Below are 19,781 nucleotides of genomic sequence, written 5' to 3'. Positions count from 1 at the left end.
CTTAAATATTGTTAACACTCTTGATTGTTTCATGGGTTGTGGTGAATCGACAGAGAAGCACTTGATAGCCAGACAAGCATGTTAATGACATAGACAGCTCAAAAAGTCTAAGTATTTCTTCTAATATAAGAGAATCGTGTGTAATCTTACCACCAAAAATCAGTACAATATTCAAGTTACATTAGTTTTTATCAAAACGAAATATATGTCTACAAACTGGATGGTAAAAGAAGTCATTTTTTAATTTTATGTATCATGAAGAAATTAAACTTGAATTAAATATTCAAGCACGGAGATAATTTTAGAGAAATATTTTGTTTATAATAATATTTGCAAACAAAATAGTGCTTTGATGAAATTCTTTAGCGTTAAAGATCGATAACAATATCTAGGTGCTAGTTGGAGCAATGGTATGAAGAGTAAAAGTTTATATGATCGTGAAGGAAAACTAATCTATAACAAGCTTTATTTAGGGGAATAAAAAGACAGATGAAAAAAGTTAGCTAAGGCCATAAGGCAGGGCCAAAGTGGTATAGAAAGTCGACCTAACATGTTTCTTTCACCCTCTACCCTCACCCAATTCTGAACGCCACGTGCAGGTTGTATCGCAAGAGTAATGTAATGTATATGTTTGTATGTACGCTATAACTAGAGGAGTTAAATGTGCAATTTTCCCCATAAAACAATTTCTTCTTTATGAGAAGCAGAGCAGGGAGGGGGCTCTTTGGCCAGAGAGTGAACAAATTCAAGTCACATTTTGCACATGGCATAAAGCTCTTGTTTCAGAGTACTACAACAATTGTGCCTCGATCCCAAGCTACTTGGGGTCAACTATATGAATTCTCACTATCCAAAGCCTCAAAAAATAGTGGCAGTCATAAGCCGACTGAACTAAAATGATGTCCTTTCAGAAAAACAGTAGTTGATGAAAATTGAAAGGTATACCAGCAAACACCTAGCTCAACCTCAATCAATTGCGAAAATATGTCCTTCTGTTTGCTTGTACAAAAGAGAAATCATCATAGGTTACACCCCTCACTTGTCACATCATCACCTGGTAGTTAGTTACCTCCTTCACCTGTCCCTTCATCACCTGCTGTTTCAGCAGTACCTTCCTCATTCTTCTCCTCGACTTTGTTTTGCTCTTCTTTAGGCTCAGCTGTCTCTGGCTTTGCCGGCCCAGGGCCAGCCGACACCTTCACCATTGAAGGACGTAAGAGTCTGTCTCCAAGTTTGAAACCTTTGCGATATTCTTCTAATACAACACCTTCTTCAAATTCTTCTGAATCCTCACGCATTATAGCTTCGTGCAGCTGATCATGGGGAGACCAATCAATACTTAAATAGACACTGGTAACAAAATATGATCTTTTGGCATAAAACTATAAAACAGGTTTTCCCCATATTACAATAACAACGTGTGATGCAAACAGATTTCAATGTTATATCGATTTACAAGTCAAAAGGAACCAATTCTTGTTTCATTCCTTCATGATAGAATACCATAAGTCTCTATATTGTCAACTCACCGAGTTGGCTCAAAATAATGCTGATTTAGATTGAGCTTAAAATCAGGTCGAGGTCTTCCTAAAAACCGAATAGATGTTAGACAGCTTTTGAAAAAGTTCATCAATAATTCGACTGAATTTTGAGCCAACTCGGGAACTGGCCTGCATTAAAGCCAAGGATCAATAGAAGCATCACTACATGAACAACAGAAGATGGCAGCTCAAACTGTAACTTTGTTTTCTCAGAACAATACAACCTATATCTACCTACTATTCAAACAAGCATCACACTGCAAGGAAAGAAAGCAGCTTTAAAATATTCAAGCATGTGTATGTATGTAGGAATGCATCTGTACATGTAATTAGAGGCACGGGTTTCAGAAACTTACCAAAGGGTCGAATGGCTTCCCAACTGTCTCCACAGTCTCAACACCAAGATATCCAAGGATTTCCCCAAATTGTTTAGAAATGCTCTGATAACTATTATTAATTTTCTCTTCTCCCTCTGTTGCCACCTTGATTTGCATTTTCGCTCTCTCAAAATTGTCCAGAACAGATAGAAGTTTCTCGACAACTTCCCCTTGTGCATTAGTCACAAGAGAAAGTCTTTCTCTCTCTGTTCTCTTACGGAAATTGTCGAAGTCAGCGCTGATTCTAAGAACCCGGTCCCTCTCACTTGACAGTTCTTCAGTCAAGGAGGCTACTTTTCTCTGAAGTTCAATTTTTTCATTTTCTATGGACTTGAGGGAAATTTCTATCTCTGCAACTTTTGAATCGTCATTATTTGCTAAAGCATCTCTGTACAACTGCAATGAAGTTGCAATGAATGATGCAGTTTCATCTGTAGCTGTGTTGTCACCCTCATCCGGAGCATCTTCAGCAGCAGCACCATCTACATTCTCCTGTTCAATGGTAAGGAAATACACATTAATTTCAGTACACTTTCAAAATTCAAAGACTTTGAACTTCAGTACGTCAAGTTTTAAGTTAAAAGGTAAACCACAATAGCCCTCATCAGCATACTCAAAACATTGCATGCCCACAAAAGGATATAAAAGGATGAAGAAAAAAACTAATAAGCATATTAAACGCATTATGTTCTTTCATTTGTATAAACCTGCATAGATATGCCTGACGGAAAAAGATATAAATCAAACAAAACCCAGCACATGCTGGAATAAAACTACTGTCTTTTATCACTCCGTCCAAGGAAAAGAACACTCGGTAAGGAAAAGGGGACAGCTATAGACTAATATTAAATACCGAATACACACTCTTAATGAACTCTGCCTATACGAACTGCGAATAGCCAGTAAAGCCTGATAGAGGAGGGGGGATTGCAGAAGGTTACCAACCCGCATCAACAATTATAACATTTCTGGCATCAATTTACATGTAACTAATATGTGGGATAGGATGGCTGGTTGCATTAGGGAAGTAGCTAGAGAGGAGAGGTGTTGGGGGTCTCGAAGGGTAACTTTGGTGGACATCGAGGTGATTGGTGGTGGAATAGGGAGGTCCAGGGAAAGTGGACGCCAAGAAGGTTGCTTATGCATAGTTGGTGGAAAAAGGCAGAGGAGGACAAGAGGACGAAAGGGAGAGGTATAAGACGGCAAAGAAGGAGGTGAAGTTAGCAGTCACGGCAACAAAAACGGTAGTGTTTGAACAATAGTGGGAAGAACTTGAAGACAAAGGCGGGGATAAAAGGCTGCACAGGCTAGCCAAGGCGAGAAAGATGAGGGCAAGAGACCTGGACCTGGCCCTGGTGAAGTGCAGCAACGACGAGGATGGCAGAGTATTGGTGGAAGAGGCGCGCATTAGACGTAGATGGCAGACATACTTCCGTAAACTCTTAAATTAAGAGGGGGGCAGGAATATTATGCAGGGTGATTTGGAGCATCCGAGAGTCGTCGTGATTTTGGGTACTGTAGGTGTATAAAAGTCGAGGACGTTGAGGGGACTATGCGTAAGATGAATAAGAGAAGAGCGATAGGGCCAGATGAAATCCCAGTGGAATTTTGGAAGAGCGCGAGCAAGGCAGGTTTAGTATGACTAACTGGGTTGTTTTATGTTATTTTAAGGACAACAAAATACCCGATGAATAGATGATTACGCTATACAAGAACGAGGGTGATATTCAATATTGCAACAACTATAGGAGCATCAAGCTGCTAAGCTACACTATAAAAGTTTGAGAGAGGGTGGTGAATATGAGGGTGAGGAGAGTTGTGTCTATTTTCGAGAACTAGTTCGGATTCATGCCGGGGGGTTCGACTATTGAAGCCATTCATCTAGTTAGGAGATTGGTGGAGCAGTATAGGGTTAGGAAGAGGGGCATAAATATATTGTTTGTTGACCAAGAAAAAGTATACAACAAACAAAGTCCCAAATGAGGTTCCATGGAGATGTACATGTAGCATGCACTAGGGCGATTAAGGACATGTATCATGCAGCCAAGGCCCGTGTAAGGACAGTGGGAGGAGACTCGGGACACTTCCCACTCATGATGGGGTTGCACCACGGATCAGCTCTTAGCCCGGATTTATTTGCATTGGTGATGGATGAATTAACACATCCAGGGGGTGCCATAGTACATGTTATTTGTGGATGATACAGTACTGATTAACGAGTCGCGGGGCGGAGTTAACGATAGACTGGGGGTTTGGAGACAAAACTTGGAGTCTAAAGGTTTCAGGTTGAGCAAGAATAAAACTGAATACTTGAAGTGCAAGTTCCTTAACGTAACGTATGAGGCTGACGTGAAAGTGAGGTTTGATATACAGGTCATCCTAAGAAGGAAAATTTCAAGTATCTTTTTTTGATGAAGTAAGTGGTGTATTAATAACAAAAGCATCTAGTGGATGCATGTATTACAAAATAAAAGAAGATATCAACTCCTAAGAAGAAAGCAAAAAAATCTATCATAAGACTAGAGAGTTGATAAATTCCATGAATTGGTCAGGGTTATACATAGGGGAAAGTTTAACCCAACAAAAAAGAGTGACCAGACATCTAGCCTTAAGTAGGTATCTAGTCGTGGAGATGTCATCAAAGCATCATCGATTCCTTTCTGTCAATAAGCACCAACAAAATAGCAGCAGGAACCATAGACCAGATTTTCTTGATGGACTTATCAACTTTCCATTAACTCCAACTCACAAAAACTTCCTTGACACTGCATGGCATTGTCCAATGCAATCCAAAGAGTGAAAGAAACATGGACCATATGTCTGTTGCAACTGGACATTAAAGAAATGCATGGTAGGAAAATTTCAAGTATCTTGGGTCGATAACCCAAGGTAATGAGGAGATCGACGATGATGTCACACATTGTATTAAAGCAGGATGGATGAAATTGAGGCTCGCATCCGGTGTTTTGTGTGATAAGAGTATGCAACCAAGACTTAAAAGGCAAGTTCTACAAAGTGGTTGTTAGACCAACTACGTTGTATTAGGGCAGAGTGTTGGTCGGTCAAGAACTCTCATGTCCAAAAGATGAAAGTAGCAGAAATAAAGATGCTAAGATGGATGTGCGGGTATACTAGGAGAGATATGATTAGAAATGAAGATATTCGGGACAAGGTAGGAGTGGCCTCCGTAATGGATAATATGCGGGAAAGAAGGCCGGGATGGTTTGGGTATGTGAAGAAGAGATGCACAGATGTTCCAGTGAGGAGGTGTGAGAAATGAGGAAGTGTGTGAGGTTGGCAATGGTGGTTATAAGGAAAAGTATAGGTAGGCCAAAGAAGTATTGGGGAGAGGTGATCAGGCATGACATGGCATATCTTGAGCTTACCAAGGACAAAACCTTGATAGGAGGAGGTGGAGGTCGAGAATTATGGTAGAAGGTTAGTAAGTAGTCGAGCGTATTTCTTTTCCATACCAGTATGTATTAATATCATTCTCGTATTTTCTTATTCTTAGATTTCTATTACTACATGTTGTTTCTTTTGTTTTGGTTATATTATTATTTTGATATTGTTATTGCTATATTTTTTATGGCTTCCCAATTTCTTTCTCATAACTACTGTGATTATGTTTTCCCTGATCCCACTTGTAGGATTACACTGGGTATGATGTTGTTGTTGTTGTCTAATATAATGTTCATTTGCAACATAAACTCTTGCATTACAAATGTAATCTTTGCATAACTAATACAATGTCTGATTTCCGGTTTAAGGCTCAACATAACTGCTATAACGTTTGATTTCTGGCATTAAACTCTTGACTAATAATACCGGTATAACTTATGTGAGAATCTATATATTATTTTGCGTGATAGAATGTAAAAAGGTATAGGAGCAATTCCAAGAAAAAAGTATCTAAAGACAAAATGTTCTTAGAGTAGGCATTCCATGCATAAAAATCTTTAATATTATTCACTAAGTCTAGACATGAATCAAAGGACCCGTTAGTGAGTCATGCCACTATTGTGAGATAAATATGCAAGTCCACCATTTGGAGGATGTGGAGAAGTAAAGGTGACATCTCACATGGAATCTTGCAAATAGAGGTAACGTCATACGAAGACATCTCAATTGCTATCCACATGCATAATCACCTAATAATTAGTGTTCTTAACGCACCTACGCCAGAGATCAAACCCAACTTAACTGATTGCATTGACCAAAAAAAAGTAAAAGTTTTCTTTGCATTGACAAAGAATAAAGTAAAAGTTTTCTAGCCAGCAACATGAAGATTTTACTCTGCCAAATGTTATATTTTTCCAAATTATCGAGAAATTCGTTGTTTTTAATGGGTAATAGGCATACCATCTACCCTTTTTCACTTACATACTAGACTTAGTTCACCAGCCAGGATACGAACTCAAGTGCACTCACCAGCGTTTTTTTTACCTTTGCTATTGAACCAAAGCTAAGGGCAGATGTTGTGAGACTATCTTCACAAAACTTACAAATTAGACAAGGGCAATCCTAGTAGGTCCCACGGAGGGGTGCTTCATTGGGATTTGAGATTTAGGAGGAACCTACAGGATTGGGAGATGGAAGAATTTCACAATCTAGTTGAGTTATTGTATGGGTTTGGATACACCAAATAATGTATCGGATGTATGGAGATAGCGGGAGAGTAAAAATGGATTATTCACGGTTAAATCTTATTATAAGAGGTTATTAGTGAGAGAGGAACAAGATTGTGAAAGTAGTAAGAAAGGTGTGTTTCTTTGTGTAGTTGGCGGCGAGGGGAGCGATTTTGACAGCAAAAAATTTGAGAAAGCGAAGGATCACTTATGTTAGTTGGTGCTTCATGTGCAAATGCTCGAGCGAAGATGTAGATCACCTCCTATTGCATTGTAAAGTGGATAATCGATTGTGGAGAGTGATCCTTAATTTGTTTGGGGTGCAATGGGCGATGTCGGGTTCAGTGAAGGAGGCGTTGCATAGTTGGGTTCACATCAGTGGAAAGAGAAGTCCAAGGGCATGGAGTGTCGCTCCCTTAGCAATCATGTGGGTGATATGGAAACTGGAAATAGAGAAATATGAGGGCTTTTAAAGAGGCGGAACAAGATTTAGTGATATTGCAAAGTAGTTTCTTGTTCCTAGTTTCTTTTGGTGTACTCATGGGGTCCCTATTTTTATAAAGGATTGGATCTCTTTTGTTGAGAACTATATTTTGGTGTAGGTTCTCTTTTTTTTTTATATGTATACGGGTTAGTCCCCAATTGTTAATAAAATTATTTACCTTATCAAAAAAAAAAAAAAAAGAGCATTCCTAGTAAAGACAAAATACATTAGGTGATTTCTTCCCATTTATCTTAGTCATTGTGGCAAAGAAAGGGAAAAAATGAATGCTTCTAAAGGATTCCAAACCCTTCTTGTACACTTCCGCCCCCCCCCCCCCAAACCCCCAACGCATCACACGCTCTTTCCCCAAGTAAAAATATTGTAGTTTTCTCATTAACTTTTTAATTTCACAATTTCACTTTTGGGGTTCAAATAGTTGTGCACTGTACTATGTTAAAGGAAGTGAGCACCCACACCTACGGGTGGGAATTGGTCGGTTCAGTCGGTTATTATAAAAATACGGTTCGGTTTATCGGTTTTCGATTTTGTAATATTAATAACCAAATCAAACCAAAGTATTTACGGTGCGGTGCGGTTTTTTCAAAGTTCGGTTCGGTTATTTCCGGTTTATATTTTCGGTTTCAAACGGTTGTAGACTTGTAGGAACAGAAAAGTCTGTCCTTATATAATTATGTACAATACAATTAAATCTACCACATATATGCGGCTATGACATAATCTTCACCACTTGAGCATGGCTTGAGATGGCAAAGTTCTTCGTATTCCCTTTACTGCAAGTCTTTCCAACTTGTTGCAACATTGTCCAACCCTGTGTCATTAACTATTTCAAGAATGATGCAGTCAACCTCTGCTTCTCGATGGGCTTCAGATACGGAGAAATCTTCCATCTTAAAATTTTGCATCTTGCAGTAATCATTAATCTGGACCATCTTTCTCAAAATTGTGGGATCTAACCATTTCCTTTTTGTGCTAATCAAAGTAGTTTACAACACTATCTTATGCTCTGATCTTCCAGTAATAATATGCTTGCAAAGCTTTCTTGTATCCAATAATTTCATGCCAAGCTACTGATATGCCTCCATAATTAATCATTCCATAATTCTTCCAGCTAAAGATGCATCAAATACTAGAGTATACCCAAAATTTCGCACCGACCGAAAAAACGATTAAATCGAAACCGAAATTCACGGTTCGGCCGGTTTTTTCGGTTCGGTCGGTATTATGCTCACCCCTATCCACACCTTAAAATCGCGAGTCCGCCACTGGGTGAGAGTCACTAACTGACCTTTGAAAAAAGGAAGAGAATAAAGTAAAGTAATCTAATTATGATGAAACTTGGAAATACTAAATTCACTGGGAATTCTCCGCCTAGTGTTAAAGAAAATGGACTTGGCACAACTCAAGCCAAAAATCTAGCTCATGAGGCGAGTATCCCCAATACTATACAAGGAGACGAGAGCTTATTCCCTCATCCAATGGGGGAAGTCGACCCTATTAATTCAGTGGTAAGCATAGTTAATTGAGATTGTACATCTGAATAAAAAAACAGGATAAAGGGTTGTACCTCCTGCTCGGATTCTTGTACCTCCTGCTCAGGTTCCTTAGTCTCAGTTTGAGCGGCCTCAGTAGCATCCCCATTTGAAGCAAAGACTACAAATTTCTCAACCAACCGGTGCGGCAGCTGAGCAATTGCGTTAGCGGAGTGGTGAATACGACACCGTCGGGGAACTAGTGGAGTCTGCTCCCGTATGCGGTGTGAGTAGGATAAGAAAGTGATACAATTGGGTTTCACCGCGTAGGCGCTGACGGCGGTCGACGGCGGCCTCAAGGTAGTGGTGGGAGTTTTAAGAGAAGTGGTGGCCATTGTATTGTATGGTTCAGTGGAAATGGAGGGAGAAGATAAACCGATAGGCCGCAGGGTTTTAGGTTCTTTTCTTTCTTTGCGAAGATCCCCACAAATATTTTAATGTATAGCAACCTTATAATATACGGAAAAGGGACTAAAATGCCCTTTTACTATATGAAATAGGACATGCTAGCCCTTCGTTAAAATTTGGTCTCTATTCTGCCCTTGCCGTCAACAAATGGGCTCGTATATGCCCTCCATCACTAACGGAAGACTCATAAAGCCACATGGAATATATGTGAGGGCAAGTTAGACCTAGTTCGAATTGTACAGGGGCAGATATGAGTCAGTTATAATAGTCATTTCTCAAACACTTCACAACTCCATATCAGTTTACTTAGACACCTATTTGACAACACCTAACTAATTATCATAGCAAATAAACTCAGTCATAGACACAACAAATGAATGGCAATGACTTTATTAAATCCTTGTATAAAAACATAAAGCTTCATTACATAATAAAAGACAACAATTAAGCCACAATAACACTAACATTACATATCATTTCTGTCACGACCCAAAACCCGCTCCGATCGTGATGGCGCCTCTTGTGAAGACAAGGCCAGCCAACAAACCCATATTGCCTTTTCAAAAATAGTTAAACATTAATAAACAATTTAAATATGATTTAATGATATAATTAACGGAAGCACAACCCGACACAGCCCTAACCGGGGTGTCACAAGTCACGAGCATCTACTAAGGTATAAATACAATTGAAAACCTGGAGTGTACAAATATAGACTAATGAAATGAGGAGAGAGAAAAGCTATGATGTAAACGCCGGCAGCTACCTTGCTAAACTCTGATGACTATGCCTCCGATCAGCCAAAACATACTTAAATCTGCACACAAGGTGCAGGGAGTAATGTGAGTACTCCGACTCAGTGAGTAATAATAATAAATAAAGACTGAAGGCAAGAAATCACGCAAAAACACAAGGTATTCCATACTGAAGCAGTAAAACCACTTTAACAGTAAAGCAGTGAGAAATCAAGTGAAAATCCCTTTTTTCCAACAAGTAAAGCAAGTAGTTTACAAGTGAGTAACAAAAATGATAGAAATGTAAATAGCCCCTCGGGCAAAACATGTACAACAAACCCCCCTCGGGCATAATATCAACAGAACCAGCCCCTCGGGCTCAATATCAAAACAGTGCCAGCCCCTCGGGCTCAATATCAGAACAGTAACAGCCCCTCGGGCTCAATATCAGATCAGTAACAGCCCCTCGGGCTCACTCTCAGAATAGTATCAGCCCATCGGGCTACCTCACAATCACTCATATCAGCCCCTCGGGCATAGTATCAATCACTCAGAACAATGGGTACCTGCGCTCACTATGGGTGTGCAGACTCCGGAGGGGACCCTTATGGCCCAAGCGCTATATCAAGCCACCTCGTGGCATCATCATTCAGCATATCCTCACATCACTCAAGCCACCGCGTGGCATATAAAGTATCTCAGGCCCTCGACCTCATATCACTCGGCCTCACATCACTCAAGCCACCTCGTGGCATAAATAGTATCTCAGGCCCTCGGCCTCACTTAGTCCGGAAATCATCATAAGCCCCTTGGGCATTTGTAAAACAATAGTTCTCAGCCCAAAATACCATTTAGAAATATTATTTGAGTTTTCAAATCTGCATAAAAGCGGCTGAGTTTGTATAACAATAATTATCAACAGGACTGAGTTTCAATATAAGTCAAAACAGTGAGGAAATAATGATAAAAATTCCCAAAGGATTAAAATAATTGGCACGAAGCCCAAGTATGTCAATCAGCCCAAATCATGATGATAACAAATAAGTTTCAATCAAATATGCGGTAAAATCATCAATCGGGATGGACCAAGTCACAATCCCCGGTAGTAAAAGACCTCGCGCTCATCATCCAGTGCGTGTCTCACCTCAATATAGCACTACGATGTGCAAATCCGGGGTTTAAAACCCTCAGAACATCATTTACAATCGTTACTCACCTCGAACTGGCTAATCCTCTAGCTCGCGATGCCTTTGTCTCTCAAATCGACCTCTGAATGCCTCGAATCTAGCCATAATAATTTGATTCAGTTAATAAAAATTATAGGAATTAATTCCATATGAAATTCTACATTTTCCATTAAAAATCTGAAATTGCACTTAAAATTCGCCCGTGGGGCCCACATCTCGGAACCCGACAAAAATTACTGAATATGAAATCTCATCTAACCACGAGTCCAACCATACCAATTTTACTAAAATCCGACATCAACTCGACCCTCAAATTTTCAAATTAAACCAAGAGGGTTTTCAAGATTTTCCCAATTAAAATCACCAATTAAATGCCAAAACTAGTAATAGATTCGAGTAATCTAACCAAAATTAAGTTAAGAACACTTACACCGTTGTTTTCTCTGAAAATCTCCCGAAAATCGCCTCTCCCCGAGCTCCAATTTGGTAAAAATGGAAAATTTTCAAAACTCAACATTTTGTCCAGAATTTCCGTGGTTACTATTCACGCATTTTACTATTCATGGGTACTGTCCACGGTACTGTTCATGGGTACTATGTACGGGGTACTGTTCATATGTACTGTACACGGGTACTATTCATGGTTATTGTACATGGTACTATACACGGATACTGTTCACGCAGGTGCGGTTACTGTTCACACGTGCGAAAAATGCAGAAACAGCCCAGAAAATTGCAGCAACTTTTTTTTTCTTCACTAAAAAGGCTCTAACTCCATCATACGAACTCGGAATTCGATGATTCTTGTTCCTATGAGTCACAAATAATAATACGAACATAGCCCTTCAGTCGAAACTCAATTCGGAGCTCATTTGCTCAGTTCAATACCCATTTCGCTCGTTAAACAATTAACTCATGTTTCGTGTCAAAAACCCAATCGCAACTTGATGAAATTAGACCAAACTTTCCAGATCAGTCCTATAATTCATTATCAAAATTTTGGAAGTCTCGAAATCAAATTTCGATCTCTAGAACTAAAAATGGACCTTTGGATCATTACATGCTTATGCTCAAAACGGCAAAATCTTCCAAAAACTCTTCCAAAACATATCCGAGCCTCATGGGACCCCGATCAAACATGCCAACACACCCCATAACATAATTCAAACTTGTTCCAACCTTCAGAACGCACAAAACAACATCAAAACATCAAATCACCCTCGGATTCAAGCCTAAGAATTTCAAAACTTCCGAAATCCGAATTCGATCAAAAAGTCGACCAAACGACGTCCAAATGACCTGAATTTTTGCATGCACATCACAAATGACATAACGAAGCTACAACAACTCTCGTAATTCAATTCCGACCCTCAGATCAAAATCTCACCTATCAACCGGAATTCGCCAAAATATTAACTTTGCCAATTCAAGCCAAATCCTTCCACGGACTTCTAAAATGCATTCCAATCACGCTCCTAAGTCATAAATCACCCAACGAAGCTATACAAATCATAAATTTTCTGATCCGAGCTCATATACAAATAAGTCAACTCTTAGTCAAACCTTTCAAATTCAAAGCTTTCAACTGAGACTGTTCCTTCAAATTCATTCTGATTTTTCCTGAAAACCAAAACCAACGATCTACATCAGTCATAATACGTTACACGGGGCAAGTCATGTTCGGGAACTGGCGATCAAAGTACAAAAGTTCAAAATGACTGGTCGGGTCATTACATCATCCCCCACTTAAACACATGTTCGTCCTCGAACGTACCCAGAGTTGTTCTAAAAGCCCACCAATCGCTGAATAACCTTACCATGCATATAGCCGGGGGTGATCCCACATCACCCTATCTCATATAGGTCCGATAACACCGTTTAACTAAAACTACATAATCCAATCTAGCCCATAAACCATAGAACCACATTGTCACTTCTGAAACCATTAATACGATCAAAACCTCACACCTATACTTTGTTAGACCCGAACTAGCTGTAGTAACCCATGCCTGCAACCTCGGGAGCAATCCCATGATATACCATATAACTCTAACGCTCACAGCAATAACTTCTATTCACAGCAGCTGCCCATAACAACCAAATATCGATAGAAAACCTCTTATCAGCTAAAGTCTCATTCCAACACTTTCATATACTGCCAACGATAAATGAAACACGCAATAAACCATAACCATTTCTCAGATCAAACATTCATGAAGCCATTTCTCCTCTGGCAATTACCATAGCAAATTTTTTTTTGAACCGAACTCGATGTTTACCCATCAAACATGCTGAAATCGAATCCATTTATTTTCATTAATGATCCCAACGATCTCCTCTGACCCAACACACTACCCTGGTGACATGTCATACCAATAGAGGCCTAAGCCACATCTAGCACAATACGCGCACCAATAAGCAACGGTCCGAACATACTCAAATCATGAAAATGACTCAAATAAAAGAGTTGTACCTCAAGCTCACCAGTACCACCACAACGTAGGACTGAGAACCCGTCTCACATCACAGGAACAGAACACACGAATCTAACCTGCAAGGTCATACCTCCACATATATTCACTGCAATGCGCGACCTTATTTAAACACTGCTCCATATGGAACCACCTTAAGTCACTATGCTCGAAATTGACAACCACGCACAATTTGATATCTAGAACCAAAGCAATTCATCATACTCACGGTGAAGCAAATAACATACACCATGCACGCCTAATAGGACATAACTGATACGCCATTCACCGAGCAACACCAAATTACTCTTCCCGCTCGACTTCCATTATGAAACTCCGATAGAACCACACCATAGGTGCCTATAACCAATAGATCGTATCGTCTCATAACATAGAAAGGTAACGCATAGATCCCCATAATTGCTAATAGCTCAAAACAACCGAAGCCACACATCCTTCGCCAACAGCAACTCGAAGTCAACAAAACCATCTCGATGCCAGACACATATCCCATATAGGTCTACCAATGGACCATACATCAACTCCAGTTACACACAACAGATAAATAATCCTTCGAAGGTCCACAATGACTGAATCATAGCACATACTAATATCTGACTAACTTACCCACATTTTGCCATCCACAACCACAAGCTAACCTGTATATGAGAACTCTCAATCTCAAAGTCCATAAAACACATGAATTACCATATCTGATCCCAATTCCGCCACTCTCATATATAACTCACCTCTAGTACCAAATCACCCCATAGGAGATACTCTAAGATTCTTCGGTGCTGCCAAGCAAACCCGAATATCAGTAGCTAACCTGACGAGAAGTATTGTAATACTACCGAAGTACCAGTAACTCAATCACATTGACTCTTTCTGGAACATATACCCTCGTCAAATCACCTCAATTAGCATTACCATTTCCTTAATCATCTGGAGATCCCTTCTCAAATCATCTGAAGTTAATTTCTCTAATTATCTGAAACTGCCCGCGCTGCCTAAGAATTTATGACCTTCCATTCAAATCTGAACCGTGACCTTACACCGAGATACACCCAAATGTGGAGCAAAATAAGAAAAGACATAAGAATAAGTAGAGCCTGGATCGAATAGAACCGATGCATTTCTGTGGCAAACTAGTATAATACCTGTGATGACAGAATCGGAGGCAACAGCCTCGGTACGGGCAGGAAGGGCATAGTATCTAGCCTGGCCTCCCCCTCTAGGGCAAACTCTACCTCTCCGACCTCCACCTCTAGCTGGCTGAGCAGGTGGGGTAGCAACTGGAGCTGTAACCATAGCCTGAGAACTCTGCGGGGCACATTATGGCTGAGAAGTCTGTGGAGGTGCACCCCTCCCAAGTCTAGGGCAATCCCTCACCACATGGCGTGTGTTACCACACTCAAAACAAGCTCTAGGAGGACGTGGTGGTTGTGACTGGCTAGGGCTAGGTCTGCTAGACTGACTTCTGAAAGCACCCCGCGCAGGAGGCGCGCTAGAAACCGGAGGTGCGTAATATGGCTCCTGAGATCGGGGAGGAGCTGGAGCATTGCTGGCTGCTGGAAGAGCTGAATAAACGGGGCGACTCATATATCCCCTACCATGACGACCTACAGCTGGAGTACGGGCACTAGAATAATGGCTCGACTCACGATACCTCTTGGCCTCCCTCTCCTCTCTCTCCCTAGCATGCATACCCTCAATCCTCCTAGCAATGCTTACCACCTGCTGATAATAAATGTCCATCTCCAACTCACGATCCATGCTAGATCTGATAGGAGGAATAAGCCCCTCAATAAACCGGTGAACCCTCTCGCGGACAGTAGCAACCAAGGTTGGTGCATGCCTAGCTAATCTGGTGTAACAGATAGCATACTCTGAAACAGTCATAGCACCCTGGCGCAAATGCTCAAACTCTGCACGCCATGCGTCCCTGAGGCTCTGAGGAACGAACTCTCTCAAGAACATATCTGAGAACTGGGTCCAAGTCAGTGAAGTAGCCTCATCTGGACTGTCTAACTCATAGGTACGCCACCACTCATAGGCGGCTCCCCGAAGCTGGAAAGCAGTGAAGGAAACCCCACTTGACCCTGATATACCCATAGTGCGAAAGATGCGGTGGCACTTCTCCAGAAATCCCAAGGCATCTTCTGATGCTAGTCCACTGAATACCGGAGGATCATACTTTTTGAACCTCTCAAGTCTCCGCTACTCATCCTCTGAAGCAGTTGTCCCATCCTCGGGCTAAATTAGCACTGCAGGCGGTATTGGAATGATCTCTAGGACCTGCTCAACATGCACTCGCTGCTCAGGAGTGCGGTCGGCGGGAGTCTGTGCTCCTCCCCCGGCCTGGGATGTGGCTCCAGCAAGGAAGGAGAAGCAACCCTGCCTGAGCCAGCATGGTGTACATACTCATAAACTGTGTCAATGTCTCCTGAAGGGCTAGAGTAGTAGTGGCTGTAGGCGTGTCGGGTGCCTGAACTCCGGCTAGATCTGTTGGCGGTACCTCAGCGGCAACTCGCGTAGGTGCTCTGGCTGCATCCCATGCGTGTCCACGACCTCTACTCCGGCCCCTGCCTTTGACGGCTGCAGGAGGGGGTGCGGGTGCCTGATCGTCCCGAGTAGCACGTGTCCTTACCATCTGTGAGAGAATAGAAGACAGAAGTTTAGAATTGATGTCAAAATTATCACACGACAAGGAAATCAATGAAGTGAAGAATTTTCCTAAACAGTTACATAGCCTCTCGTAAATAAGTACAGACGTCTCTGTACCGATCAACGAGACTCTAATAAACCGGCTTGTGTTCCGTGACTCCTGTGAACCTAGAGCTCTGATACCAACTTGTCACGACCCCAGTTCGCCCTCCGTGAACATGTCGTGATGGCACCTAGTCCCTACAACTAGGTAAGCCTAACAATGCAGAATTTATACAACTTCCGGAAAATAGAACTAACTTGTAGAAGCAAACAACCGAAAACTTTACTGTCAAGAGAAAACTGTATATAAGTGCCACTTGGCATAATACAACTCATATCACGAAATCCAAAACAAACTCCCAAAACCCGGAAACTCACAGGAAACACAGGCTAATAGAAATGAAATATACTACTCTAACTCCAGAATGTCTACACAACCGAAAGAAGGGAAAATCATATACTAAGGCTGGAATAAGATAGAAACTCGTGGTCTGCGGACGTGGCAGATATACCTCAAAGTCTCTGCTAGATGTCTCCGCCGCGAGGATAGTGCGTACCTAGAGCTGCACATGAAAAATATGTGCAGAAGAGGCATAAGTACACCACATCGGTACTCAGTAAGTGCCAAACCTAACCTCGGTTGGGTAGTAAAGAGGAAGGTCAGGGCCCTATTGAGATAAATATAATAAATTATAAGATAAAGGGAACAGTATAGATAAAGTCTACAACGAGAATCAGAACAGGATAAATAAGGAATGCAGTAATAGAAAGCAGAGACAAAACAATATACAAGGTAAATACTGCCCACAACATGCATGATAATCGGGGATCTCTTGGTATCCCGAGGATCTCTTGGTATGCTTCATAATAATTCGGGGATCTCTTGGTATCCTGAGGATCTCTTGGTATCCTCCATAATAATTCGGGGATCGCCTGGTATCCCGAGGATCTCTTGGTATCCTCAATAATGATTCGGGGATCTCTTGGTATCCTCAATAATAATTTGGGGATCTCCTGGTATCCCGAGGATCTCTTGGTATCCTCGATAATTATATACACATGTGCCAAGGATCTCTTAGTATTCCACACTCCCAATCCAGAACATAAAACGTGCAGGGGATCTCCCGGGATGCCGTCCCATAGTCCCAAATTTAAAACAAACAATAACAGCTCAAAATATCAAATAAATTCCAAAATCATAACGAATACTAGTAAAATTCTAGCATAACATGCTTCCTAGATTACAAACATGGCAGTTTAAGCAAATAGGCAAGAGTAAGTCAACTAAACATGCTCTTCAAACTAACACAGGCTAATTTGCAATTAGAGTAAAACAAGTAAGCAAGAAAACTCAATTTAAATACTCCAAATAAAAAATGGATTTTCAACAATTAGCTCAAGTACACACTCGTCACCTCACGTACCAGGCATTCAATTACCAAATATCAAATCCTAAGGGACAAAGTCCCCCCCCCACAAGGTTAGACAAACCACTTACCTCGAACAAGTGCAAGTCAACCAGAAACCACGCTTTTGCCACGAGTATCCGACTCCAAATGGCTCAAATCTATTCAATTAAATTGCATATTGTACTTAACAATTCAAGTAATTGATTCTACAATTAAATTCTAAGCTAATACGCGAAATTATGTAAAATGACCAAAATGCCCCTTGGGCCCACATCTCGGAATCGGGTAAAATTTATATTTCCAGAACCTTCGTACTCTCATGAGTCTAACCATATAAAAATCTCTCAAATCGGACCACAAATAGCCCCTCAAATCTCGAATTTAGAATTCAAAACTCAAGCCCTAATTTCTTACAATTTGGCTAAATTCTCAAGGATTTCAAGGATGATTCTACAATATAATCATGTTTTTTACTCATAAAACTTACCTCCAATCAATCCCAGTCGAAACCCGCTTCAAATGCTCCCAAGTAGCTCTCAAAATGCTCAAAAATGGTGGAAAATGGGTTTGGGTTTGCGGATGAACTGTTTTTTAACATTCTGTCCGGGCACTGTAGCTAACCCTATGCGATCACATAGAACAAAATTTTCAGGCCTCAAAATTACCCTATGCGATCGCAACTGGACCTCTACGATCGCAATGCACCATCCAACAACACCGTGCGATCACAACACCTGCTATGCGATAGCATAGCACAACCAAACAGCCCCCAAAAATCCTTCTATGCGATCGCATAGAGCAAAATTGCTTTGCACTGACTGCTGCATTTCTGCAGCATTTTCCAACTTCAAAAATTCCCGTTAGCCATCCGAAATTACCCCGAGGCCCTTGAGACCTCAACCAAAAATACCAACACCTCCTAAAACATCATACAAACTTGTTCCAATCATCAAAACGCCTCAAACAATGCCAAAACTATCAAATTACATCGAATTAAAGCCTAAGTTCTTCTAAAACTTCCAAAACACGCATTCGATAAAAAATCCAACCAAAACACGTCTGAATGACCTGAAATTTTGCACACATATCCCAAATCACCTAACGAAGCTACATCAACTCTCGGAATTCCGTTCCGACCCTCGGATCAAAATCTCACCTATCAACCGGAAATCGCCAAAATACTAACTTCGCCAATTCAAGCCTAAATTAGCTACGAACTTCTAAAATTCATTCCGAACAAGCTCCCAACCTCGAAATAACCTAACGGAGCTAACGAAACCATCAGATTTCCATTTCGAGGCCGTCTTCGCACTCTTCCAACTACGGACCATTTTCCAACACTTAAGCTCTCATTTAGGGACTAAGTGCCCCAAAACTCTCCAAAACTCAACACTGAACGCCCCGGCAAACCAAAATAGCGGAAATGACCTTAGGGGAAATAGTTAATAGGGGATTAGGGCGTAAATTTAAAAAATGATCAGCCGGGTCGTTACACTTATTTATTTGAAATCATTGAAAATTCTTAGTAGCTTTATACATGTGTCATTATATCAATACATGGATTGAAATTTATAATTAATGGATAGGATCCACAGAAGTGGTCTATTTATTTGAGTCATGAACAAATATACTCAATGGAATATGTGAAAAATTATCCTTAATAAGTTTGCGCTAGTGATGGAGGTTTCATTTCATCTACCCATGAGGTTTACCTCTTGATACTAGTGACATTACATTTATTCATGACAAGAGATATTAAGGAGCTCATCCAAAAGCATGAAAAGTAATATCTTGGATTCTCATGTATATAAAACGGGAGGACAATTTGGTATAAGAGGCGGTATTATGTACTTTACGCAAAAGGAAGGACCTAATCAATGTCATGTGCTCATGGAACAATTATAAGGATAAAAGAAAGTATGATCATATTTATTTTAGTCCATGAACCTAAAACGGTTATTCTCTGAATTTGGTCATAGAATTGGAGGTCATGATTTTGACGAACTCCAATTGTCCTGAAATTTGGTGGGTCTATCAGAAACGACTTGGTAAGAAACACTCACTTGTATGCAGTGAAACACGTTTTTTTTAGTGTTTCGAGATTGTTTAGATGGGGTTTTAAGCAGTTTATCGGATTAAGTGGACTTTAAATATGAAAAACTATTCTTTATATATCGGTTTTTATTTGTGTTAAATCTGGAACATGATTATACATGATGATTTAACTTGATATGATATATGGAAAGAATGTAAATCGCATTGATTTAATCTTAAATTCGTCTA

At 40.6% G+C, this 19,781-nt stretch overlaps 1 protein-coding gene across 2 annotated transcripts; it reads right to left on the bottom strand.

Annotated features, from left to right (window-relative positions):
* Positions 1 to 736: 736 nt before the first annotated feature.
* On the bottom strand, positions 737 to 9,001 carry LOC104214587 (uncharacterized). Of its 2 annotated transcripts, XM_070165387.1 has the most exons (4): positions 8,616 to 9,001; positions 1,898 to 2,410; positions 1,530 to 1,670; positions 737 to 1,313 (listed from the first exon to the last, which is right to left on the bottom strand). In XM_070165387.1, exons 1-3 carry the CDS (start codon positions 8,913 to 8,915, stop codon positions 1,572 to 1,574), a joined length of 912 nt encoding a protein of 303 aa, XP_070021488.1. In that variant the 5' UTR covers positions 8,916 to 9,001; the 3' UTR covers positions 737 to 1,313; positions 1,530 to 1,571. The 2 variants fall into 2 exon arrangements, with proteins under 2 accessions (XP_070021488.1, XP_070021487.1); XM_070165386.1 differs by lacking the exon at positions 1,530 to 1,670.
* Positions 9,002 to 19,781: the final 10,780 nt, after the last annotated feature.

Source organism: Nicotiana sylvestris, chromosome 12, assembly GCF_000393655.2.
Source record: "Nicotiana sylvestris chromosome 12, ASM39365v2, whole genome shotgun sequence".
Lineage (NCBI taxonomy): Eukaryota > Viridiplantae > Streptophyta > Magnoliopsida > Solanales > Solanaceae > Nicotiana > Nicotiana sylvestris.
The sequence above is the reverse complement of the archived record's forward strand: the minus strand, read 5'-3'. Positions and strand labels throughout refer to the sequence as shown.